This window comes from Heptranchias perlo, chromosome 20 (genome assembly GCF_035084215.1).
Source record: "Heptranchias perlo isolate sHepPer1 chromosome 20, sHepPer1.hap1, whole genome shotgun sequence".
In the NCBI taxonomy this organism is placed as follows: domain Eukaryota; kingdom Metazoa; phylum Chordata; class Chondrichthyes; order Hexanchiformes; family Hexanchidae; genus Heptranchias; species Heptranchias perlo.
The window spans coordinates 37,527,857-37,554,885 of record NC_090344.1 but is presented as its reverse complement, the minus strand read 5'-3'; the positions used below and the strand labels follow the sequence as shown (position 1 = coordinate 37,554,885).

General features: G+C 47.9%; 1 protein-coding gene and 1 long non-coding RNA gene across 2 annotated transcripts in view; one reads left to right on the top strand and one right to left on the bottom strand.

Moving 5' to 3' along the window:
* bin3 (bridging integrator 3) overlaps positions 1-27,029 on the bottom strand; it is a 112,512-nt gene that overhangs the window by 11,308 nt on the left and 74,175 nt on the right. Inside the window, exons 7-8 of the mRNA XM_068001008.1 lie at positions 24,947-25,088; positions 23,150-23,284 (exon numbers count right to left, since the gene is read on the bottom strand). Of these exons, the coding sequence (XP_067857109.1) occupies positions 23,150-23,284; positions 24,947-25,088 (277 nt within the window). The remainder of the gene's footprint in view (positions 1-23,149; positions 23,285-24,946; positions 25,089-27,029) is intronic.
* On the top strand, positions 22,812-26,598 carry LOC137335710 (uncharacterized). The gene is made up of 3 exons (XR_010966483.1): positions 22,812-23,844; positions 25,616-25,685; positions 26,264-26,598. It is a non-coding gene; the product is annotated as an uncharacterized lncRNA (long non-coding RNA).

The window sequence follows — 27,029 nt, the reverse complement described above, 5'->3', positions numbered from 1 at the left end:
CATCATGAATGCAAAAGTTCTCAGTCCCACTTTACCAAACATCTTGTCCCCCAGTTGAAGAGTGCAGTTACTTTGGAATCAATGTGAGTACCAGGTCACTCGTTATTTAGTAGGTTTCCGGATACATTTTTCTTTCAGATTATTTATGGCTAAGGTTTTCTTCATATTTTTATTCTGAACAATTAGAAAAACAACCCACTTTCCAAAGCAAACTCCTATCAAAAGGATACCACAGTGACTCATGATTTTGACCGAAATCTACTCCGGGGTAGGGGTAAATTCTGCAACAAGCCCTACACTTGATTGCACTTGGAAAGCTCCTAAACATCGGTTTGTGGGAGTTGTCACCAGTTAGTAGCAAGGTCTGAATACATACAAGCTGGGGTAAAGTGGACAGAAAGTCAGTGGTTTGCAGAGGGCTCCTGAAATGTCAAAAGAACTGCTGTTTTCTGTTTGTTTTTCAAACTTTTATTCACACTGATTCTGGCCAACAGGAAATTGCAGGCAGGAACAGGGATCACTTCTGTGACTGACTCAGTGGAGGAATGAGGAGGCTCAATCTGCTTTTCCTGATTTAAAAAAAATATATATTTAAATCTTCATATGTCAGATGAAGTTAATTATTTTATCTGGACATCTTGGTTGAAGACTTGCTTTAAATAGCAGTGGTTACATATAGACACTGTAGCTCTCCAACAACAAAACTGTGCATTTTATTTTGCTTAGCAAAATTGACACTTCGTGGATTCAAATCAACCCATTAAAAACAATTAGTTCCAGTCCAATGTGCCAGCTGCCTCCAGATTATGGCTTTGATGGTGATCTGCGTTCTCAAGACACTTTTTCTTCTCTTTCAAATACTCCAAATTTTAAAATTTGAGGCTTGAAATGAACGCTTTTGCTAAAATCGCAGAGAGGAATTTCAAACACATTCAGCGTTCATACATATTATCTCCAACACTCAACTTTCTTTCTCAAGCGCGAGAATGCACCACTGCCTTGCAATTGTGTTCCCATCTCTTCTGGTTTAAGACTCTCCTGACAGGTTTCTGCCATGCCCGCAGAACTGAGACTATAAACAGAATCCTGTGTGACCACCTCCAAGTCTCACTGTCCCTCAATACTGTTGGCCACCCCAATGCATCCTGAACATCTGTTCTGTAGTCCACTTCTCTCCAGGTTCCTCACGTACTTCTATCTACAATGCAATAACATTTCCAATGACTTATCCTAGTGCACCTGCACAGTCGCCTCTGGTGGAAGTCAATGCTTCTCTTCATGATTTATATGCTATCCACCTGTGACATAAAACTTGCATTTATATTGCGCCTTTAAAGTGGTAAAACATCCTAAGGAGCTTCACAGGACCGTTATCAATCAAAATTTGACACTGAGCCACACAAGGAGATATTAAGACAGGTGACCAAAAGCTTGGTCAAAGAGGTAGGTTTTAAGGAGCATCGAAAAGGAGAGAGAGGCAGAGAGATTTAGGAACGGAATTCCAGAGCTTAGGGCCTGGGCAACTGAAGGCATGGCCTCCAATGGTGCAGTGATTAAAATCAGGGATGCACAAGAGGCAAGAATTGGAGAAGCGCAGGAATCTCGGAGGGTTGTAGGGCTGGAGGAGGTTAGAGAGGTGAGGCGAGGCCATGGAGGGATTTGAAAACAAGGAACAGAATTTTAAAATCAAGGTATTCCCAGATCAGGAGCTAATGTAGGTCAGCAAGCACAGGAGTGATGGGTGAACGGGACTTGGTGCGAGTTAGGATACGGGCAGCAGAGTTTTGGATGAGCTCAAGTTTATGGAGGGTGGAAGATTGGAGAATTGGAATAATCGAGTCTAGAGGTTAATGAAGGGATGGATGAGGGTTTCAGCAGATGAGCTGAAGCAGGGCCAGAGACGGGCCACGTTACAGAGGTGGAAGTAGGCGGTCTTGGTGATGGAGCAGATATGTGATCCGGAACTCATCTCAGGGTCAAATAGAACATCAATGTTCATCCAAGTCTGGTTCAGCCTCAGACAGTGGCCAGGGAGAGGGATGGAGTTGGAGACATTAACACATTGAATAGAAAGTAATGGATCATTTATCAGACATGTCACTGACCTAAGTAGAACACTGGTGACTGAATGGAAGATTCTGTTGTAGTGGCTGTTTGAGATTAATGCTAAACTCAATGCTAATTGTACAAATGCAAATGTAATACTCAATGAAATAAATCACTTTTCACTTTGAATCAGGTGATGTGATCCCGGGAGTTTGTACAAATGCAGATAGGGAGTTAACTGCTGGAGTCAAACCAAAATTTGTATAATTCTAATTAACTTTCTCAAACATCAAGAATGCATCTGGGAGCTTCCCCCAATTTCTCTTTACGAAGATGTTGAATCCTTCACTGGGGTTCGGTTTCAGTGGTAATAATTGTCCCAAGCGGCTGTCATTCACGTGTGAGCCTTAACGACGAGTGCCGGCAGGCTATCCAACTGGAAGACATCATCGCTGCACAGCCCGGGCCAGTCTCTGCCTGGTACCCACAAACATGCACTTGCAGCAAGTATCGCGATCAGGATACTAATTAAAGGGCCCACGACTGCTACCCCGCACTAACATCAGCTCACTCAGCACAGACTGGGGATCAAGCCTTGCATTTTTGTGGCCGTTCCTGCTCATGAATGGAAACTTTTCCTCTGAACCATCAGGACAGCGGCTTCTTTGGGTTTGCTTTCTAAAATAGCCTGAGATAATGAGAACATTCGAATATAATGAAATCCTTTACTGGAAGTTTCTGGCACCTTGAATTTAGTGTGAGGTGGTGTCATGGGAGGCAGCAAACTCCTGGGATCAAATCATGTGATTTGAAGTGAAAAGTGATTTATTTTATTGGACGTTGTTGGGGAATACAATATCCTTCAACTATTAAAGTTGTAAATATGAAACAACTTTGATTTCTGAACTCATTTGTTTCTCCTCTGATTATTAGCACCAATGAAAAGTATGGAGGGAAGTATTCAACACCAAAAACCTGTAATCAGGTGATTAGATTTGCCTTTATATTACCTCTTGTTCGCTATATTTGCAAAGATTACACTTTGGTGAAAATTTTCTAGCGTGTCTCAGTTGATTTTTTTATTTCAAATTACTGAAATGTAGAGCTGAATGTTCCATTTTCTTTTTCTGCCTGCAAAAGCTTTGAAAACAGCTATATTACACTTTTCACCTCATTCTACCCTATAATCTCGAACGCTGAGCTGACGGCACTGTTTTCACGTAAACTGAGAGCCGAGGCAATAAATTGGCAATTTGTGCTCAAAGTTTATAGAGCTGTCCCAAATCTACCAAGGTAGATATACAATCCATATAAAGCATGTTCCTCTCCGTGGACTCTAACAGTGACTGACAGAGATGCCTATAATAATTCCCAGACTCCCACCAGCCCAGTGGGTTGCTTAAGTAGTGAGCTGCTGCACACATCGATAGGATTTCACTATGTGCTTCCAGAGGAGAAAGAAGAAAAACATGCTCATCAGACCAGCACCATCTCCAGCCCCACACACAGGCTGCTTACACAGTGACAGAGACATACACTCCTTCTCTCCAGGCGTTAAATCTATCAAGTGTTGGCTTTCTTCTTTGTGCCTTTTGAAATTCAATGTCTTGGATGTGAAGACAGTATGAATTAAATAGAAATTACAGCACAGAAACAGGACATTCGGCTGGTCTGTGCCAGTGTTTATGCTCCACACGAGCCTCCTCCCACCCTACTTTATCTCACCCTATCAGCATATCCTTCCAGTCCTTTCTCATGTACTTATCCAGCTCCCTCTTAAATGCTATTCGCCTCAGCTATTCCATGAAACTTGTAAACAATGTCAATTGACAAAGTATTGTTGCCTTTTGAATGCTTATTGCATTGCTGTTTGAACAGTGTGAGTACAGCAAGTATCTTTTCAGTCAGCAGCAGTTGTGAATCAACGGAAAGACCTCAGCTTAGCAGGATCAATGATCGATGCTGAGAAACATTTTAAAAACTGTGCAGCAGGATTTGTCACACCGCACTCCGACCATTTACTTCATTCCACGCAGCCAGATCTCTCCAGTGTCAACTGAACTTACCTCTTGTAAATTTGGGTCAAACACCTTCATCCTACACAGTTACACTGCTCAGCTCGTCTCCAACTACCTACTAATGACCGTGTGGGCTGCGGTGACTAATACGGCTCTGACTGGTTTGTGAACTTCACCCAAAGCAGCCCCCACATCCAGGAAGGCATCAAGCATCCTAATCACATCTTCAAGCAATGCTCTGTTGCTGGTGCTCCCTTCCTTCAGCTGCTCATAATTTTTTTTTAAAAAGTCAATAGTCCTGACCAACGTCCCTTTTTTTTTTAAAAAAAAACAGTTTTAATAAGGTTTTATGAAAAAAAACAGCGCTCTCAACAGATGTCGAACACTGGCTGCCCTGTCCTATAAAAAATATTTGGATTAAATCTTAACAGGATTAAATTACTAAAAAGGAATTGTGTACCACTTATATTTCTAAGCTGGTTAAAGAGAGATTTTTGTTGCTATTTCTTCGTGAAAGATGGCAGGACTGGGGACTGGGTATTTTTGTAGCAAGCGCTTGGGAGATCAGAATGAGCAGAGATCAGGCAGAACAAACAGCTCCCTCTACCAAACACTGGTAACTCCGGTCGTTCACCTTTGGAGCAAGCCCTCATGAAGCCACGTGGCTTTTTCATTCCCCACAGTTGACCAGGAGTGGGTGGGGAAATTTTCAGGTGGGTGGTTTATGTACTGCTTCAATTCAGGTCACGGGACACACAAAAGGGACATTCAAGCCCTGGAGGCAGTTCAGAAAAGCACCACAAGCCTGATCTCTAGTGTCGGAGGACCGAGTTACGTGGAAAGACTGGAGGAATTTGGGCTCTTCGGCCTTGAAAGGAAGCAACCGAAACAGAACCTGGAATGTAGAAAATGTTATAAAAAATGCCTGTCGAACAAAACCGTGATAAGATAAGGGAGCACAGGGGATAACTGGTAAAGGGCAAATTTAAGAATGACATCAGGAAGCTCTTCACAGAGTGATCAATACATAAAATGGATTTCAGGTGAAAGTGAAAATCCTGGAAACATTTAAGAAACAATTGGATGCTGTGATGGGGGAAACTGTTATAAATCCCATACAGATCTCACAGGAGTCGTTGTAGCCGACAGCAGGAGTCGTTGTAACCTACAGTAGGAGTCGTAACCTACTGTGCTTTATGTAAAAGAAAGACTTCCATTTATATTGGGCTTTTCACGGCCTCAGGACGGCCAATGAATTACTTTTGAAATGTAGTCACTGTTATAATGTAGGAAACTTGGCAGCCCATTTTGCACAGCAAGGTCCCACAAACAGCAATGTGAGAATGATCTGATAATCTGTTTTAGTGATCTTGGTTGAGGGATAAATGTTGGCTAGGACACTGGGGAGAACTCCCTTACACTTCTTTGAAATAGTGCCATGGGGTCTTTTACATTCACCTGAGAGGGCAGGTGGGGCCTCGGTTTAACGTCACACCTGAAAGATGGTATCTCCGACAGAGCAGCACTCACTCAGTACTGCACTGGAGTGTCAGCCTAGATTTTTGTGCTCAAGTCATTGCAGTGGGACTCGAACCCACAGCCTTCTGATTCAGAGGTGAGAGTGCTACCCACATCATAATCCTGGGGCAGAGCACAAGCAAATTTAATCTGCTCTGATTGATGGTGGAAGTGTCTAGCCTAAATTGTCAATCGGCAGCTCCAGAGAATCTCAGTATCCCTGGGCCTACAGTTTTTTTTTGTGATGATGAAACAAACCATATTCTATAAAAAAAAATCAGGGACTGCTTCAACCGTAGAAAATTAACCCATCGAGTGCAAAGAAATGCTTAAGAGTTCAAAATTATGGTGGGTTTTGATAAGGTAAATGCGGAAAAACTATTGTTGGCAACGAGAGGGCTTAAATTTAAGATCGTCACCAGAAAAACGAAGGGAGAGGTGAGGAGAATTTTTTTTTAGTCAGAGGGTTGTTAAGACATGGCATGCCCGAGCAGAAACAGCGATTGAAGCAGAATCCATAATAGCCTTTAAAAGAGAAGTGAATAATTATTCGAAAAATAACATTTTTTTAAAGGCTACGGGGCAAGAGCAAGAAGAATGGGACTAAGTGGAGAGCTCTTTCAGCGAGCCGGCACAAGCACGATGGGCCAAATGGCCTCCTGCTGTGCTGTAAAATTCTACGATTGGAACAGCAACATGGGGAGAGGGTGAAGGCGTCTTATTTTCGTTTGGGGGGTTGGGGGGGGGCGGAGGGAATGCTTCTGGCCTATATTTTATCACTGCCCTGACATCCACCAAGGGTACTGCAGCCACATTCATACTTTGAGCTAACAAATGCCTGAATATTTCAGCAGCAAATTAAATGCAACCTTGATCAGATTCCTATTCTATCTGCAGGATATCTTTCAGTTAGTGGTAGTTTTGATCGACATGGAACTGCGGTGACACATTTCATTTGGAGCATGGAATGCCGAAGCAGAGACCATTGAATCTTTTTAGATGAACATTTGAAGCAGAAGTAGGTACCAGACAGGGAGATTAGTTTTGCAATGCTCTAGCACAGAGATGATGGGCCAAATGGTCTCCTTCTGCACTGTAAGATGATATAGTCCAATGTGGAATCTCAATGTTGGGACTAAGAATTTTCCCATTTCCTGTTTGCGCACAGAAAGACATAAACAGGTGCAAAAAGGAAAGTTGTATTTGCCGAATCACAAAAGTGGATCACACATCACATCTGGGCTTTTTCTTTTGTAAATATGCAAAATTGTAGGACTATGAACAGGAGATCCTGTGTGGAGGCAGGGGAACTTTGGGTCAGAGCCTGTAAAAGGAACTGTGATGTTGCCTGCGAGGTGTACATTAACCAAACTATTGTTATTCCTCTTTATCGAAATAAAAGTGCCCACAATCCAATCTGGAGTCCGGGGCTGGCCGACAATCTAATCAACCAGTCTCATTTGTGACTTTTTTTTTGGTTTATTTCTTGGTTTGGCCACTATGGGCTGTGGAATCAACCCTGTGCTCACTGACCGACATTGGCTCCTGGTCCGGGAACACCTCGATTTTGCAATTCTCACCCTTGCTTTCAAATCCCTCCACAGCCTCGCCCCTCCCTATCTCCGTAACCTCCTCCAGCCCTACAATCTCCCAAGGTCTCTGCGATCCTCCAATTCTTGCGGGGAAGAGGAGAGCGGGGTGGGGGCAGGAAAGAGGAGAGCGGGGGCCGGGGAAGAGGAGAGCGGGGGGGGGCGGGGGAGAGGAGAGCGGCGGGGGGGGCGGGGAAGAGGAGAGCGGGGGGGGGCGGGGAAGAGGAGAGCGGGGGGGGGCGGGGAAGAGGAGAGCGGGGGGGGGCGGGGAAGAGGAAAGCGGGGGGGGGGGGCGGGGAAGAGGAGAGCGGGGGGGGGGGGCGGGGAAGAGGAGAGCGGGGGGGGGGCGGGGAAGAGGAGAGCGGGGGGGGGCGGGGAAGAGGAGAGCGGGGGGGGCGGGGAAGAGGAGAGCGGGGGGGGGCGGGGAAGAGGAGAGCGGGGGGGCGGGGAAGAGGAGGGCGGGCGGGGAAGAGGAGAGCGGGGGGGGCGGGGAAGAGGAGGGCGGGGGGGGCGGGGAAGAGGAGGGCGGGGGGGGCGGGGAAGAGGAGAGCGGGGGCCGGGGAAGAGGAGAGCAGGGGGGCGTGGAAGAGTAGAGCGGGGGGGCGTGGAAGAGTAGAGCGGGGGGGCGGGGAAGAGGAGAGCGGGGGGGCGGGGAAGAGGAGAGCGGGGGGGCGGGGAAGAGGAGAGCGGGGGGGCGGGGAAGAGGAGAGCGGGGGGGCGGGGAAGAGGAGGGCGGGCGGGGAAGAGGAGAGCGGGGGGGGCGGGGAAGAGGAGGGCGGGGGGGGCGGGGAAGAGGAGGGCGGGGAAGAGGAGGGCGGGGGGGGCGGGGAAGAGGAGGGCGGGGAAGAGGAGGGCGGGGGGGGCGGGGAAGAGGAGAGCGGGGGCCGGGGAAGAGGAGAGCGGGGGGGGGGGGGGCGGGGAAGAGGAGAGCGGGGGGGGCGGGGAAGAGGAGGGCGGGCGGGGAAGAGGAGAGCGGGGGGGGCGGGGAAGAGGAGGGCGGGGGGGGGGGGGGCGGGGAAGAGGAGGGCGGGGGGGGCGGGGAAGAGGAGGGCGGGGGGGGGGCGGGGAAGAGGAGAGCGGGGGCCGGGGAAGAGGAGAGCGGGGTGCGGGGAAGAGGAGAGCGGGGGGGGCGGGGAAGAGGAGGGCGGGCGGGGAAGAGGAGAGCGGGGGGGGCGGGGAAGAGGAGGGCGGGGGGGGGGCGGGGAAGAGGAGGGCGGGGGGGGCGGGGAAGAGGAGGGCGGGGGGGGGGGGCGGGGAAGAGGAGAGCGGGGGCCGGGGAAGAGGAGAGCGGGGTGCGGGGAAGAGGAGAGCTGGGGGGCGGGGAAGAGGAGAGCGGGGGGGGGGGGGGGGGGGGGGGGGGAAGAGGAGAGCGGGGTGGGGGCAGGGAAGAGAGCGGGGGCCGGGGAAGAGGAGAGCGGGGGGGGGGGGGGGGGGGGGGGGCGGGGAAGAGGAGAGCGGGGGGGGCGGGGAAGAGGAGAGCGGGGGGGGGGCGGGGAAGAGGAGAGCGGGGGGGGGGGGGGGAAGAGGAGAGCGGGGGGGGGGGGGGGAGAGGAGAGCGGGGGGGGCGGGGAAGAGGAGAGCGGGGGGGGCGGGGAAGAGGAGAGCGGGGGGGGGCGGGGAAGAGGAGAGCGGGGGGGGGGGGGAAGAGGAGAGCGGGGGGGGGCGGGGAAGAGGAGAGCGGGGGGGGCGGGGAAGAGGAGAGCGGGGGGGGGGCGGGGAAGAGGAGAGCGGGGAGGGCGGGGAAGAGGAGAGCGGGGGGGGCGGGGAAGAGAAGAGCGGGGGGGGGCGGGGAAGAGGAGAGCGGGGGGGGCGGGGAAGAGGAGAGCGGGGGCCGGGGAAGAGGAGAGCGGGGGGGCGGGGAAGAGGAGAGCGGGGGGGGGCGGGGAAGAGGAGGGCGGGCGGGGAAGAGGAGAGCGGGGGGGGCGGGGAAGAGGAGGGCGGGGGGGGGGGGCGGGGAAGAGGAGGGCGGGGGGGGCGGGGAAGAGGAGGGCGGGGGGGGGGGCGGGGAAGAGGAGAGCGGGGGCCGGGGAAGAGGAGAGCGGGGTGCGGGGAAGAGGAGAGCGGGGGGGCGGGGAAGAGGAGAGCTGGGGGGCGGGGAAGAGGAGAGCTGGGGGGCGGGGAAGAGGAGAGCGGGGGGGGGGGGAAGAGGAGAGCGGGGTGGGGGCAGGGAAGAGAGCGGGGGCCGGGGAAGAGGAGAGCGGGGGGGGGGGGGCGGGGAAGAGGAGAGCGGGGGGGGGCGGGGAAGAGGAGAGCGGGGGGGGCGGGGAAGAGGAGAGCGGGGGGGGGGGCGGGGAAGAGGAGAGCGGGGGGGGCGGGGAAGAGGAGAGCGGGGGGGGGGCGGGGAAGAGGAGAGCGGGGGGGGGGCGGGGAAGAGGAGAGCGGGGAGGGCGGGGAAGAGGAGAGCGGGGGGGGCGGGGAAGAGAAGAGCGGGGGGGGGCGGGGAAGAGGAGAGCGGGGGGGGCGGGGAAGAGGAGAGCGGGGGGGGGGGGGGGCAGGAAAGAGGAGAGCGGGGGCCGGGGAAGAGGAGAGCGGGGGGGGGGCGGGGGAGAGGAGAGCGGCGGGGGGGGGCGGGGAAGAGGAGAGCGGGGGGGGGGGGGCGGGGAAGAGGAGAGCGGGGGGGGGGGGGGGGCGGGGAAGAGGAGAGCGGGGGGGGCGGGGAAGAGGAGAGCGGGGGGGGGGCGGGGAAGAGGAGAGCGGGGGGGGCGGGGAAGAGGAGAGCGGGGGGGGCGGGGAAGAGGAGAGCGGGGGGGGGGGCGGGGAAGAGGAGAGCGGGGGGGGGGCGGGGAAGAGGAGAGCGGGGGGGGGGGGCGGGGAAGAGGAGAGCGGGGGGGGGGGCGGGGAAGAGGAGAGCGGGGGGGGGGCGGGGAAGAGGAGAGCGGGGGGGGGCGGGGAAGAGGACAGCGGGGGGGGGCGGGGAAGAGGAGAGCGGGGGGGGCGGGGAAGAGGAGAGCGGGGGGGGGGGGGCGGAGGGAGGATGAAAGGAATAATGAGGGGAGGAAGAAGAAGAAGGGAGGAAGAAGAGGATCTCTTGTGGAAATATTGGACGGGGAGGGGGGTGGGGTATGGGGATGTGATGTTGGAAATGCTGCTGAGTGGGCAGAGCAGGATTATAATGGGGGAGTTGCTCCTCAGTGTGGAGGGTGAGTGATGAAATGTTGCTGGAGAAGCTGTCAGTCGGATTGGCGGGGGGGGGGGGGGGGGGTGGGTGGGGCTGTGAAAAGGTTTCTGAGAGGAGGCGGCATTGGCTACTGTTGATCATTTGTGGCGAATGGGGGTGGGGGTCGGGCGGAGCATGTCCAAATCTGGGAAAAACTGGTCCATTGGGTGGGGTGGAAATGTTGCATTTGGCCAGGGGAGGGGCGAAGCCGGGTCCAAGGATACGCCAATGCTGAAAGATGAAAGCACTCTGAAAATAACAGTGGGGCCAGGCTTGCCATTGTGGCAAGAAAGGAAAGACCTCTGCTCAAGGTCAGCTTTCACATCCCGGTTCAAAATACCCAGATGTAATACTCAACTCATTGCTGGTGGATAGGGGTTGGCTGCAGAAGAGAGAAAGTCGTCAGATGGACCGAACTCCACTTAGGCCATGATTTGTTTTTGATTTTTTTTTTAAAACAGGAGCTAAGACATTGGGATACTTAAAAAAAAAACTGAGAAGAAAAACATTTGGTTAAAAATCCAACAGTTTAAAAGTTGTATTGAACAGGTTACCTCTGGAAACTCAAAAACAAATCAAGATGGTACAGACAGCTCAAAGGGAGCTTCAGTCAGCGACTGCGCAATCAGAATGATAAGTTTACATCGGCAAAATATGGACGTGGAAAATAAGAAAAAATTGACACAAAATGTGAATTCAAGTCGCTCAAATGTAATATTTTTATTGTATACATAGAGACCTTTGTGGCTCATGGACACCCCACAAAAAGATTAATTGCCATTAGATCTCGATATAATGTTGAAATTCTGAGACCATCTACATCTCAGCAGTTAGATTAACAGTTGCAGATGTGAGCCCATATCCTTGCATTCTGTCACACTGTGCGTTGATGTACTAACATGCTACACATCATGGATTAAATGAGCCAAGGAACATTTTTTGAAGAGAAATGTGCCATCAATCCAATCTAGTTTAGATGAAGTACAAATGCTGGCAGCATTACAGCTGGTGGCAGTGCAGCAAGGGATTAAAGAGAACTCATCAGTACCATGACAGCATGAGGAACCATATTAGTGACACATATAGAGGAAGCTGAGAAACAGGCCATTGGAATTAATCATGGGCAATTATATTTGTTCCAATTCCAGTACATCTTAAAATGAGTTGATCAAATTAAGATGTCGAGCCCTCCTCAACATTAATTTTGACCGTTGGAGCTCAGTGGTACATTATAGCAATTTTGTACACTCCTCAAAGTTAGGCAACTTCAGGTCAAAAGTTTGACTCTTTCTCCAATGGAGCTCTGCAGTTGTTTCATGCACTCTGAACGATCCATCTATTACGTGGCATTTTCTCAGTACTGACAAGCAGGAGCAATAGGACGCTGCGTTCCATTCTTACAAAGATTCAAGAAATCAATGATGCAGTATTTATCAACCGCCCAAACACTGGGTCACCGTTTCAGGGCAATCCACATCAGCTAGCTCAGTTGCGAAATGCTATTTACACTAATTACTACCATTTTCTGGGCAAAAAAAACTGTGTGGACAGACCTGTTTTTAAATTCTTCTCTCCATCAATTTTCTCCCCTGAAGACCTCCTTGCTGGGGTATGGTCCAACAAGCCTTCATGACCAGGCCGAAGTGGCCATATCTTTTTGCATCCTTTTTAAAAGGAGGCAAAGATAGCAGAGGAGGGAATGGTAACATGTGCCCTCTCATCCCGTACGAGAAGGAAGCCATGGCGTACACGGGAAGGCAGGCAACAGTGGGAGGTGGAAGATGAGGAAGTCGGAGGGTAGGTGCCTTCATTGCGACCTTCTGCTCCTCTTCTTCAGTCATCCCATCGTCCTGTGCGTTACTGGTCAACAGCCTGTATCCTGAAAACCTCATGTCAACCGTTCGACTCCAAGTCTGCGAACTGTGCTCATCAGCAATACATTCAAATCTTTATCCACCTGGTTTTCCTCTCGATGTGGCCAGAACAAAAAGAAGAATAAGAGTCCTCTACTTCTGCCCTGCCAGCACTTCATCGACCATTAACTTTCTCCCTTCTGAGCCTCTGCCCAGGAGCGCATTAGACTGAACCAGTGGCATACACAAGTGACACACAGAGGAGGAGTTGGGGGGTGGAACAAGAGAGATATATCACTGGCAGACGTTCCGGCAATGCTGCCTCTGAGCTGAAGAGCCCAGGGACTCAGAGCTTACAGGTCCTGCTTTTTAAAAGGTTGCTGGCAGAGCAGGAAACGGATGCGCAGGCACTGGCGATGGTCTCAATGAGCAGCAGATGGCGGGTCAGTTGAGGGGTTGTGCAGCACCCCAATGGTTCACTTCACAACGCTGCAGCTCACCCTGGAGAACGTGACAACTCCAGGCCAATCTGCAGAGGGCTGCACGCCAGAGGCTCTAAGGACAGTCTGTGCTGCTGCCATGGTTGTTCAGACTGCTGCTGTTTGAGGTCTGGGTGCCAGATCAGAAAGTGCGGTCTCTTCTATTCTCCAAATGACTGGGACTGGGATATAGGCAGGTTTACCCGCTGATATCATCGGTACCACTAGGTCTGCTTTCGCGCATATCAGTGGCCATGCACAGCCAGTGCACATGTGGCACGACAGGACTGTGCTTACATGATACTGTTGTCCTCCCACTAGCCCTTTCAGATGCCTGTGTATGTCAGAAAGGATGCAGAACCAGGCCACCAATGCAGCACCACGAGATACACCCTGCAGCAGGTCCACCTCAGGCCCATAGAGACAGAGCAGCAAACCACCTCACGCCCTACCCGAAGGAGCAGCACGAGATTAGGTTTACGAGTTCAAACGCCACACACTGGCAACAAGGCAACGCACAGTGGTAAGAAGACATAGGCACGTGCCCACAGTACGGGCTGTAAATAAAACGATGGTAGCACTAAAGTTGTTGTGTGCACAGACATTGTTTTTGGCAAGGTTTGGAAGTGGTTTTGCTGAGGTGGCATGAATGGGAGCTGTGTGAGTTGATGTACACAGAGAAGGTCTGTACACGATGGCATATTTGTGGTGGGAAGGGGAAAGACGTGGACAGGACTGTTCATACAGTGGCCAGATGTGGTCATCAAAAGAAGGTCTCCTGTATCATATGGGACAAATGGCTCTGGCAGCCGGCAACAGTGTTGTCCTCCAGACTGATGCTGCTCCTCTGGCTGATCTCCCCTACTGCCCGTGTCTATGTTCACCCTCTGGGACCTGATACACCAGGCACCACACGACTACTATCCCCGAGATCCTAGGTGGACAACATTGCAGAGCACCACCACCACCTGCCACCAACCCAGGCACCTAAAGCAGGTCCTCAAAACTGGTGCAAGAACGGACCTCGTTATACCAGTGCTCAGCTGGTGTCCTCAGAAAGTGCACAGCTCTCATCATGTTTAGCTGGTCATGTTGCCTTGATCTCCCAAGGTCCTTTTTTGGATTGAACATGATGGACCGCTGGAGAAACCAGCATTAACTTGCATGGGTGCAGTTGGTGGTCACAACTAATCTGGGACGTGAGAAAATGGAATCCTTTGCCATTACGCACATCAACAGGGTTGATCAAAGGAGCACCAGGGCAGGGTGGAGATAACAATTAACCGTGCATTGTGGTAAACTGTTGACCCGCCCTATTCTCTGGTCACCTCAGATGGTGGAAACTACCACACACTAGACCGTTATGTAGAAGCTGCAACTACTGTCCAGCTTCATTTACAGATAAAATAACCTGCCGCAGAAAAAGACAGAAGCAAAATACATCAAACTTACACCACGTACTAGTTCTTAGAGCTTTTCTTGTTAAGCTCCGAGAAAGACAAAGTCTTTGGTGATATACATGAGCTTGTTCTTACTCAAGGAGCTCTATCCAACTCCTCCTTGCCTCCCTTTTTTCATGTAGAACCACAGTCAATTAGAAACTGAAGAGTGGCTAAATAGCCTGCTATCTTATATTAAGAACAGAAAATGCTGGAAATACTCAGCAAGTCAGGCAGCATCTGAGGAGAAAGAAACTGAGTTAACGCTTCAGGTCGATGACCCGTCGTCAGAACTGGAAGAAGTTGAAGGGTTAACAGTTTTTAAGCAACTACAGGGCCAGGGAAAAGGAGGGGGGGGGGTTAGAAAGAACAAAAGGGTAATAATGGGACATGTAAAGAAACAAAAGATGGGTCCAGAGGAGCTGTAAATGGCAACAGCAGAACCATTACCAGCACCTGCTGTCAGAAAAAATGGGAGCAGTGGTTATGATCTGAAGTTACTGAAATTAATGTCGAGTCCAGAAGGTTGTGAACTGCCAAATCGAAAGATGAGCTTCATCCAGACTGTGGAAGGCCGATGACAGAGGTTAGAGTATAAGTGGGACGGGGAATTAAAAGGGCAAAGGACCGGCAGGTCAGGGTCACACTTGCGGAGGTGCTCAGCGAAACGATCACCCAATCTGTGTTTGGTCTCCCCGATGTAGGAGACCACATCGTGAGCAGTGAATACCGTTTACAAGTAAATCACTGTTTCACCTGGAAGGAGTGTTTGGGGCCCTGGACGTTGGGAAGGGAGGAGGTGAAAGGGCAGATGTTGCATCTCCTGCGCTCGCACGGGAAGTGCTGTGGGAAGGAGTGCAGGTGTTGGGGGCGATAGAAGAGTGGACCAGGCTGTCGTGGAGGGAGAGGTCCCTTCAGAATACTGAAAGGGGAGGGGAGGATGTGTTTGATGGTGACATCGTGCTGGAGGTGGTGGAAATGGTGGAGGATGATCCGTCCCTTCAGAATACTGAAAGGGGAGGGGAGGTGGAGGATGATCCGTCCCTTCAGAATACTGAAAGGGGAGGGGAGGTGGAGGATGATCCGTCCCTTCAGAATACTGAAAGGGGAGGTGGAGGATGATCCGTCCCTTCAGAATGCTGAAAGGGGAGGGGAGGATGTGTTTGGTGGTGACATCGTGCTGGAGGAGGTGGAGGATGATCCGTCCCTTCAGAATACTGAAAGGGGAGGGGAGGATGCGTTTGGTGGTGACATCGTGCTGGAGGTGGTGGAGGATGATCCGTCCCTTCAGAATGCTGAAAGGGGAGGGGAGGATGCGTTTGGTGGTGACATCGTGCTGGAGGTGGTGGAAATGGTGGAGGATGATCCGTCCCTTCAGAATGCTGAAAGGGGAGGGGAGGATGCGTTTGGTGGTGACATCGTGCTGGAGGTGGTGGAGGATGATCCGTCCCTTCAGAATGCTGAAAGGGGAGGGGAGGATGCGTTTGGTGGTGACATCGTGCTGGAGGTGGTGGAAATGGCGGAGGATGGTGGGGTGGAAGGTGAGGACAAGTGGGACCCTATCATGGTCTATTTTATACACTGGATCCCTTTCACATGGTAGTCCTTTGAAGATTAACTGCAATAAAGAGGACCTGAGCAGACCAACTTTGCAAAAAACAATGGATTAATGGCCTAGCAATCATGATTCCACTCAGTGTTCACACCTTTTCAATGTGCCCAACAATAGCTGGAAATAACATTTTTAGATTGCTATTACCAAGATAACATCATAAAGTTGCAGAGAATCCCATGGGAACAAATAATTAGCTTTGTTTTGGGCAGCCAGACATGGATATGCAACAATTAAAGTAGATTTAGGACAGACATGCACACTAAACAAATTAATGAGGGTTAATTGCACTGCAGTCAGTCATGTGTATTGACCATGCACAGACTAACTTTACCAGCGAACAAAGGACATTTCATAGACATTCCACAGACACAGCTGGCTGATGCTGTTTTTAACACTGATTTATCTTACTTAAAATCAAAAAAATTCAATCAAACTGGACCAAAATTCCCCAGCTATGGGTCAGTGTCATTTCTGCAATGGACAATGATCTCCAAGAAGACATTCTCTCCTTCAACAACCCTGGCACAGGGGAATGACAAAGTGAAAGAATCGCGATTGGTACCAGGGAAGCTGATGTGAAACTTGCATAATCCTGTGCTGACCATGATGGTGTGGAAGTCCTTTGAGTTTATGAACGCCATAGCATTGCATTTGGGGGCCCAGAAGACCACGCATACCATCAGGATGAATTTTAGAAAATCATGTAATTCAGAGAAATGGAGTGCCAATTCATCGTTGCTTTTTCCTGGAGAATGCAATGAATATGTTTTGCCCTGGCGAATAAAGAAACTTTGTGCCTCACCTGGCATTCACCAAAGAGCCCATCAAGGCACCTATTGCTGCTGCCTTATGAACAGCAATCCCAACCCCACCCCCAATGGCCCATCTTCCTGTCTCACAAACCTTCCTACCCAGTGTGCCCACTGGGAGCTAAGTTTGCCAACCTCCATCCTGTCCCACTTACTCCAGGGTCATCCTGAAGAGCAAAGATAACCCCGGGCTACGTTTTCCCACGACCAACAATCTCCTTAAACCGTTCTGCCCCCTGCCTCCTCCTCCCATTCAGCTTCTTCTTCCTCTTGCCCACCAACCCAAACCTCCCCCCAGTGTCCAGCTGTAAATCCACCTCTCTCGATAGTTTCTCTCCCATCTTCCCCTATACTCTCTCTAAGCTTATCTCATCCACGAGACCCATCCCTCACTCCATTGACCCATTCCATCTAAACAACTGGCCGCTCACCTTCCCCTCCTGGTCTCCACGCTGACATTGTAAATGGTTCCCTCCCTCAGTTACTGTCCCCCTCCCTTTCAAAACCGTCGTTATCATACCCCTCCCTAGCACAAAGGCTGCCGCCAAAATTTAAACAGGATGCAGCCACTTCAAGGGCTGTGGGGCGGAGAAAGGGAAAACCTTCCAGCCTTCACAAAGGCTGCAAATATTTTACAACTATTTTCCAGCATTTCTAATGAAGCAGAAGAAATGGCCAGAAAAACGCACGGAATAGCAAAATAAACGTGGAGGCAAGAAAGAGAGTTGTGGCCAAGTGATAAAGCAGCACTACCTGTTCGGTGTCTGGCTGAAGTGGGAGATGCAGGTGCAAGCAGGGGTGCTCTGTTTGCTCTCCAAGAGCACTCATCCCATGGGACAGCAGTGCTACATGCCTGGCAGTAGGTGGTACCCAGGCTAAATAGTACCTGGGAACATGTAGAAGACGACGGAATACCTTAAAAAAGACGCCAAGGCAAGTCTCCCACTTACCAGGTGGATGGCCAAGTTAGCATACCTGCCGAGTATATGTGTATATCAATTGCAGGGGTGTGCCTTTTTAAAACTACAAAGTCCAAAGTAAGTGCTGGGTGACTGCAATTGAAGCCAAATGAAAATGAGAACATAAAACTTGCCTTATTCTGCCGAACTAATTTGGCCAATATGTGCCACTTCCTTCAGTGAGCTGTGCTGGTCCAGTGGAGCATAGGCTGCAACACGAGCCTCAGAATCTCCAACATCGCACTCATGCATGTGTGTTAGAATGTTTCTTTCATGGTTATGAAAGACTGGCCACCAAGCAGCAGAAGTACAGAGTTACTGTCTTATGTCCAAGTAAAAGATGAAACATATTATTCAACAGAGGCACTATCCAGTCCACATGGGGAACCCCTCACCATGTTTTTGCTGAGAACTTGCTAAATCACATCCCTAAGAAAGTTAATGCTTTCTCAGAAAGTTAATGCTTTCTAAGAAAGTTGACACTTTCTAAGAAACTTGGGAGGATTCAAATTATGTAAAGAGGAAGCATTAAGTAATCTAGAATATTAACATGACAATGTTGGAAGTTTCCCCCAAGAACGGTTGAAATAAGTGATATTGTTTTGAATCCTATCTCAGTTTTCAACCTCTTGATAATACACAAACTGAAATGTTGAAGATTTCATGTTGAATCTAATCCACAAATCAAGCATCAATCTATCGTTTTGAATAGTTGAATGGAGTGGATAGGGCACGTATGTGGAAGTTGCAAAAAAAAAAAGCCTTAAAGTGTTAGCACGACAGTACATCCCACACAGGGGGAATGCACAACACATTGAGTACAACCAGCTGTCGCTCTAAGCTCACTGTGCAAATACGTGACATCTAGTGGCTGCAGCCGAGCACTGAAGAAGCTGTTGCTTTCTTTCATGTCAAAAAAAGGACCTGTTCCGAGGCTTCACCATCATAGCAAAGTTCGCAAATATTTGTGGCCAGATTTGGAGTGGGATGTCCTTGAAGGAGTACAGTTTCCTCCAGGTGTTAGATGGCATTAAGGACAGGTGGTTGTATATTTGAGAGAGGGAGAAGTCAAAAACTCTGAAGAGAAAGCAGGTATCCTCTATCATGGGGAAAAGCAATTTAAGTGGCAATATGTTGTAATAAATATGCAGAGAGACTTGAATGTCCACGTAATGTGCTGCCGAACATTTGTTTCTCAATGAAAGGCATTTTTATCACACTAAAACTATTGGTACCAAACAACACTTCTGGTAAAAGCATGGACTGACCCCAGAAGCTCAGAGTTCTTCAAAATTAAGCCTCCAGTGGTCAGCATGATGATCTTGGTTACCTAAAAGTTTGATTTTTACAAATGTCAATAGTTCCCTCCCACTCGCACAAAGGCAAAGGAGAATTCCACACACGTAAGATATAACCTTTTAAAGTAACCCAAACTTTCCAACCAAACTGGGAACAACTTTTGCATTAAGACAAAAAAACAGGAATTATCAAAATGCTTCACATGGGACTTTACTGACATTAAAAACCACAACTATAAATATATTTCACTGCAGCCAAATATCAACCTTCTGCAGAATCTGCTCATAATAGAAGAATTACGTAAAGATAGAACATTTTCCTTCAGTTGCAGATGGAACACTCCTGATCACTAAACTCTGAAGTACAGGTGAGATTGGGAAATATGACTTTGCACATCCCATGCAGGGTTGCAATACTGAAAGAACAGGGTCTAAGTCCAGATCTTATATAATGTTCGTTCAGATCTCCGAAGGCTGATCAGAATAAATTCCGAACCATTTGCTTTACACAGAAATAGAAAGAGTTTCGATACCTGGTTTTTCCTGACCATGCTCTCACCCGGGCTGAGGCACTACAGCTTGCCTCGGAGCCCAAGAGGGTTTGTTAATGGATCCTGTTTCTCATTTAAATTTACAACGAAACAAATAAAATACTCACCTTCCTTTCTGATGAAACTTACACACCTGCAACACGTGTCTTTTTTCTGTTTTTATTTCTAGCATTTGCCGTTTGTCCACTTTATAATTACTCATCCTGTTGTCTTTCATCAACATCTTCCATAATCAGGAGGAGCAAGACCGTGAACCTGCTTTTACCATTTTGTCACTTTTGCTAAAATATGGAACTGGAACGTGGTTTAACGCAAACAACATTTCACTGCAGTTTCCAAGGGACCTAACATTTCATGGTGGGCATTTTGTTGCTGCGTTTGATCCTCCATCCCGTGTAAATTTTTAAATCCAAGTCTGTTCTGAGGAAACTTAAGATCAAACAAATAGTGCGGTATCAGCAGCTCTCAAGGCAGAGCGTAGGGTCTTCCAACCCCAGGAATCAGGGGTTTGAATCCCAGCCTCAATCATTTGAACTTGGCTGACCTTCTTTGGCAGAGTTTGCCAGCCCTTGGCCGAGCTAGTAGAAGGAACGCCGCACACCACACCTCAGAAAAGGGAAGACATATTGGCAAAGGCCAGTCCTGCCCCGCAGAAGCAGATCTTTTCTCAGCTGGTTGCGAAGTGGGAGTGGCGACAGCTGGAGGTTCGCTTCCATCCAAAGAAAGCCCAGCCCATTTGGCGAAAGAGTAAAGCGCACAACAAAAGCCAGCAGTAAATGATCTAAAGGAAAAATAGACAGAAAGTAACGGCCCTTTTCTTCAAAACCGGTGACGGTTATACCAACAAGCTGCAAGATTCTAATTATTCTCATTTGAGGTAGATTATTTCATTTATACTTGGGGAGTCAGCTTGTAAGAGATGCTTTACTGCATTTAGCTACAAAGTTTAAGAGGGAATTCAAATCATGATTCTCAGTTTCAAGTAAAATTTGGCAGGTTATGGACACAATTTTATTACGGGTTGTTTGGCAGATTTTTTTCAGAATTTATGCTGCATTTTTAAAAAAAATAAGAACTTTAATTTTTTTTTAAATGCTGAAGATTAGTTGCGACTTTGCTCCCTGGCACTGTAGTCCTTCAAACCTTTGTTGGTGTGACTGCTGTATTTTGCAAGTCAGAAGCCAATATTGAAAACATTGATCGAAAACACTGATTGATAATTAATCGGGATTTCTGACAATATGCCAACTGGGTCAGGTTAAAGAATTTCATGAGACGAGAGAACTGAAATTGGAGGAATATAATTAAGTTGGTAGGTTAAATATGGTTATCCCAGCCCAAGCAAATAGCTCTCAAATTCTATACACCGACTATCTTACCAGCAAGCTGCAGTGAAACCTCTGAGTCAATGCTCCATTTATAGCCCAGATCCTGCTGGAAGTCCAAGCTGTAGTCAATGTGAGTGCGCTATTTATTGCCCACAGACCATGGTACAAATCAACGTGTTTATGCTCCATCAGCAGTCTGTATCCTGCTGTAAGATGTGTTTACTCTTCACCTATAGCCCTGCAAACCTCGAATGTAAGGTAGCGCACGGTTTTTATTTAATTTTCACTGTTTGCAGCTAAATTTCTCTGAGATCCTGGAGATCTAACAATGTCAACTAACTGTTATTCTGCACAATTACCAATACATAAATCTGCACACACGCTTAGTACAGTGAGATAATTATGACATAATTTACTGTGCAACATTGCATTCTTGTGGTACTGAACCACCAGAACACTATTACTGAACACTCCTGCCAGCTCCACCCAGATTCTTCTCTTGATAGACTGATGATGTCTGAAAAAATCCAGCGCATGTTACAGCACTAGGAACGCAGGCATGTCGCACTGCACTGAAAACCAGGAAATACTACATTTATTCCAGAGATGAAAATGAAATAATTTTTCTTTTGTTTTTGCTTTGGGTGCAAGAATTATTAATAGGCAGATACAGTCTCTGGAAAATCCCAGCTTCAGCAGAACCCATCAGGAAGTGATTCAGAATTAAGGTGAAACCACAAACACAATGAATTGCACCAAAGGGAACGTACCTAATAGAAGAAAGTTTCTGGTGAACATATCAAACAAGAAACCCCATTTTCTGTCTTAAGTTCAGTTCTTGTTCATTTCCATCGGATAACACAAAAAGCACTTCAATTTCTCGGTGAGATTTATCCAATTATTGGAGAACAGGAGCCCAAGTAGTTCACACAAAGATATTCTTATCAATATTTGGTACCAACTAGAAAGAGGAAATTGCTAACTGGAAAATGAGAATGAGGACAGGTTCAGTTTCAGGTAAGTGAATAGCCTGCTTGAGTTCACACATTTCAGAGATTTAGGGCAGACAGCAGGAGAAACTTTTTATTTTACACTGAGGGTTGGGGAGGCGGTGGAATCACAGTCAGAGTTAGTGATTGTAACAAAGGACAGCTCCACATCTAAGAATAGGTTCGATAGGCGGTTGAAGGAAAGGAGATTAAAAGGATATGGGAACGGAGCAGATACAGGGAATTAGGATTACTGCTCGTGTGAAGGATAAGCCCCAACACAAAGTGGTTTCTACACAATTCCATATAACAACGGCTCCTTGGGCGATGTGCCAGAGGACAATTGGGGTCTGCGGATCCAGACTGATGCGTGTGTTAGTGCCTTCAGAAGATGGGAGAAAATAGGGGACAAATTTTATCAAAGCAAACGCTAGGTGCACAGTCGGTCTGTAATTGATTCCCATGTTAAGGAATGAATGTGCTGCAAAGGGATCCCCACGTCCAATGTCATTCAGTGTGTCTCCTGCTCCGAAACGGATGACTAATAGGACTCCTGGAGATGCCTTGGAACTAGATTTTCTTATTGATAAAATATCCCTGCAGTCACAGCATCTACACAGACCACGTCCCTGGTTTGATTCCAAGTCTGTGCTGCTTAACAAATCTCAGACAGGGCAACATTTGGGGCTCTCGAATTGGCGTCAGAAAACTTGAAATAGAAAATCAGAGAGGGTTCCCACTTCCGATCAGCATCAAGTGACTCCCGCTGGTGGGTGTGCGCGTACATCTCTGTGTACGTGCGGGTACGTTTAAGTGTGGGTACGTGCACGTGTGTGCATGAGTGAGGATGTTGGTGAGGAACAGGATAGCGCTTCACTGTGATGCTCCCCAAAGTGGATTAGCTTCCCAATACTCAATAAGTTTTTATATGAAGAACAGCCACTTGAACAAGATAACAGAGTTTAGTCAGCACTCGCAGAATCATCAACGGTTAGTGCCTTCAGAAGGGATAAAGTGGGTAGGAATAAACCGCTGTTTTTGGCCTTCAAAAATATTTCAACATCTGACCTTGAGCAATGCATTGTTTCAATCCCAAAGAATGATGTTAGAAACCAAAACTGTGCAATCATAAAGCTATACGGCAATTAGAGTGAGGGAGTATAAGATGTCCATAAAATACCCAAACATTCAAACAGCGAGTTCAAACACTCATTCTACACAAGTACTTTAAGCATGAAAAAAAAATCTAATGGGTTGGAGAAGAGTGCACCACTCCCACTTGTGAAGTCCAGCGAACTGAAACATGACGCAAAGCACTCTAACCTCTTGAAGCAAACTGAAAAGCACACATCCCATGGATCAATGGATCTGAACGGCTACCTATTGAACACATTCTTCTGCTCCAATGCTGGATAGATAACTGGTAATACCGAGCAAGTGGCAACGATTCAGAGGGAATGGAGAGCACGAGAGTTAGGAAAAGTTACGCCTGCTTGCTTACCTGTGCACGAATCAGAGCTTCAAAGCTTGGCTGAAAGTAATCAATGCGACTATTATAAAATTTTGGCATCTCTTCAAGCAACTGCTTGTTTTTGGCTTCAAAATCTTCGCGGACTGGCCTGAGCTCCTCTCTTGCCTAGAAAATAAAAATAACCGAAGAACTGTGATTTTGGGGTTTGTACCAGAGTTTAAACTGACAATGAGGAACTAGAGCTGCACATCGCTGTGAAGGAAGTGGGGGAGAGGAGGGGGAATGGATTAGCCATCATGGAGTTCAACTGGTCCTGATTAAACTTTGAGACTAATTCTGAACCATTGGTAACACAGTTGGAGAGAAATTCAATCTGGTCGTGGAACCATGTTTTAATCAATTAACAGCCTGCACACAAATTATATTTTTCGTGGGACTGAAAAAAAAAATCAAGCTCGCACGGATCAGCGAAAAGCAAAGACAGAAATTTGAGAAGAAAGATGCTTATGTACATTGCGAGAAGGATTCAGTCAGTCAAGAATAATTAATCTAAATAATTTAACCTTTTGAGGGCCACAACAGCATTTCAGATTGATTGGTGCTGTCAGCTATGTGCACTCTGCCCGAGTAAATTGCAGAATTAACTTGCTCTGAATCACAAGACATCTTTGTTTAGTTGTAATTAACCTGGATACATAGTGTCCTGTGCAGAGAGGAAGAAAATTGTAAGATGATTTAATTTTTTGTTTCAATACAGTTTGTTTAAAAATGTTATTTGGTTTGCATTATACAGCAAACAGGAGATCGAATTTTGCAGTTTGTTTAGATGTTGTGTGAAAGAAAAGGGATATGTCTTTTTTGAACTGAAATTGTCACAATTGATAGTGGGCCGATTGGCAGGCTAGGGATCTTTTTGATTCCCTTCGTTTTGTTAATCCTTTCCTTCTTTAAACACTTGTTCCTCCTTTTATTACATCTTTGCTTATCTCCATGTCTCTTTCTTTGCCCTCTTCCTGTTTCCACTTGACCTACTCTTCCGATCGCTCCACAAGGTTGTCCACTGAGCAGATAAGCCAGGAAGGTCCTTGGTGCAATACCTGCCGCATGCCGAGTTTGCTGATCTTGGCTGGGGCAGCAGGTGCGACACTGCAGTGGAGTCAATGGCCCCGGGGGGTTAGGGCGAGGAAAACACTGGCTCCAGTTCCAGCAACCCATGATAAGAACATAAGAAATAGGAGCCGGAATAGGCCATACGGCCCCTCGAGCCTGCTCCCCCATCATCCAATAAGATCATGGCTGGGCTTTGGCCTCAACTTCACTTTCCCGCCTGATCCCCATATCCCTCGATTCCCCATGAGTTCAAAAATCTATCTATCTCAGTGTCCACAGCCCTCTGGGGTACAGAATTCCCAAACCCGAGTGAAGAAATTCCTCCTCATCTCAATCCTGAATGGCCAACCCCTTATCCTGCGACTAGGCCCTCTAGTTCTAGACTCTCTCCTATGATGTGTGAACATCAGCTGATAACAGGATTGGGCTCAACCATTTAATTGGCCAAACGGCCCATCAACTTTTACATGTCAAAGCTGCTTTATTTTTATCTGACCCATGCTGGAGAGAGGAGGGGAGAAAAATCAGAAAGATACCAGTTTCCCCCTCTTCGAGACCATCATTGTTTGCAGCAGTTCCTATTTTACCATCACTCTCTCTGGCTCACTTTGCATTGGAGAATAGGGTCCAAAGTAAATCTGGTGTGTATTTAAAATCGCGCCAATCCTTCCACGTTCCTTTAAACAAATACTAAACAAAGTCTTGTCCCCATCTTACCTGGTGAAGCTTCACAAGCACAGGACCAGACTTCTCCTTTTCTTCATATTTTTCCACTTTGGACTGCAATCTCTTATAGTCCTGCAAGGTCTGTTCGCGTCTCTTTACTGCCATGTTGAGGCTTGGGAAAACGTTACTGAACCTTGACGGTAACAACAAAAAACAAATGAGGAAAAGCTGCTAAAATGTTGCAGTTGTGAACTCAAGTATGGTATAGTCAGTTATAAAGCCCACCAGGCATTTTCACTCTGAGTCAGGAGGTTGTGGGTTCAAACCCAACCCCAAGACTTAAACACATAATCTATCTCAGCCAGTGCAGCACTGAGGGAATGCTACATGGTCCAAGGCCCCGTCGGCCTGATTTGGCCATCCAAAGAAGAGCAAGTAGTTCTTCTAGTGTCCTCGCCAACATACTTCCTCAACAACCACCAAAAAATACCCAGACTGGCTGGTATTTATCTCATTTACTGTTTGAGGGACCCAGCTATACGTAAATTGTCTGTTGTGATTGCCTATGCACCAATAGTGATTCTTGTACATCGGCAATGTACCAACCTTGCCTATGTTTTAGGCAAGGTACTTTTAAAGTACTTCATTGGAAACGGAGCGCTTTGGGATATTCTGAAGATGTGTTAAGACACTATAAAAATGCAAGTTCTTTCTTTTCAGCAACTTGGTGACTAAGTGTGAACCAACATCCCACTGCTACTTAACATGACACGATCAGGATCAAAGACAGGTAAATTGATTTGCGGTACGGATCAGCCATGATAAAGTTGAATGGCGGAAAGGGCTCAAGGGGCGGAATGACTACTGCTGTTCCCATGACAAGTTGGTGCTCCATTATGCTCTGCCAGCCACCTGCTTCCTCTCTCAGCGACTGAGGATGATGCACGGCAAAATGGTTCAACAAAATGGCTGCTGTGTTATAAGTTGGATAGCCCGGAGGTGAAGGATAGAATAGTAGAACCTGGCCTTCAGTTGCTTCCAAGCCTTTATTCACGGAGCTCCACATTACACACTCCGCACCCTAGATCAGCTCTCATATATATGGATATAAGAGAGTTCCCAATTGATCGACACCTCCTGAATACAATTAACACTAATTGATATAAATTACATGGATACAATTAACACTGCACATCATCGACAGAGGATAGTTTAGAAGAACAAACTGTCCTGATTTTTAAGGAAGATCTGTGAATAACAACCAACTGGAAATGGCTGTATTGGTACATTTTAAACATTGCTGCAACTCTCCTTCATAAACTTGAATGTTCTGAGAAAGGGTCTAACCTGCACGTGTTTTCATTTCAGATTTTCAGACCCTGGGCTTACTGTTTTCCTCGAGCATTCCCAGTTCACTGGCACGACCAGCACAACGTTACCACAAAAATGTACCTCTGCATTGAAGCTGTGCGAGCTCCCCCTTTCAACAACAGTATAACATGCTGCTTTCGTACACGGTCACAGATCACAAGGGCCCTCACAAATCGGTACAAATAGTTAACATTCTGAGGAGCTCAAAAGCCTTACGGTTGCACTGCCGATGTATAAAAGCACAACATTACAACACAAACTGGGCAGAACTAACCACTTCAGTGACCAGTAACAAAACTTGCCGTGACCCTGAAATCCACCAAGTCAGGTTTCAGTGCCAGACTCCGCAATCTTCTCTCAAAAGGAACAGGAAGTAAGTCCCTTAACTGCTATGCTTTTGGCTGACATGGCCTTCCATCATTTAAGTGCTAATTTTGAGCTTTTGTTTTTAAAAATTCAAAACCTAAATGAAGCAAACTAACTTTCTGTGCTGTGCAAAAGTATCTGTTATAAAACTGGAACCCAGATTACTTTTATTTGCCCATTTGGCTGGGTGCCCTTTCATTGCTTCCTAGTTCCATGCTTTGGCCTCCACTGGGAGGGCAGGACAGTTTGAGCTGCTGGCTTCTGCCTCGCTATCAGCAGCAGTGGCTCACAGGAAGTGTTCTTTTGTTGAGGGCAGGACATGTCATGCCAATTTGCCCTCCTACTGGAAATGGAGCACTTCTCACTATGGCACAAAGCTTCAGGTGACAGGCAAAAT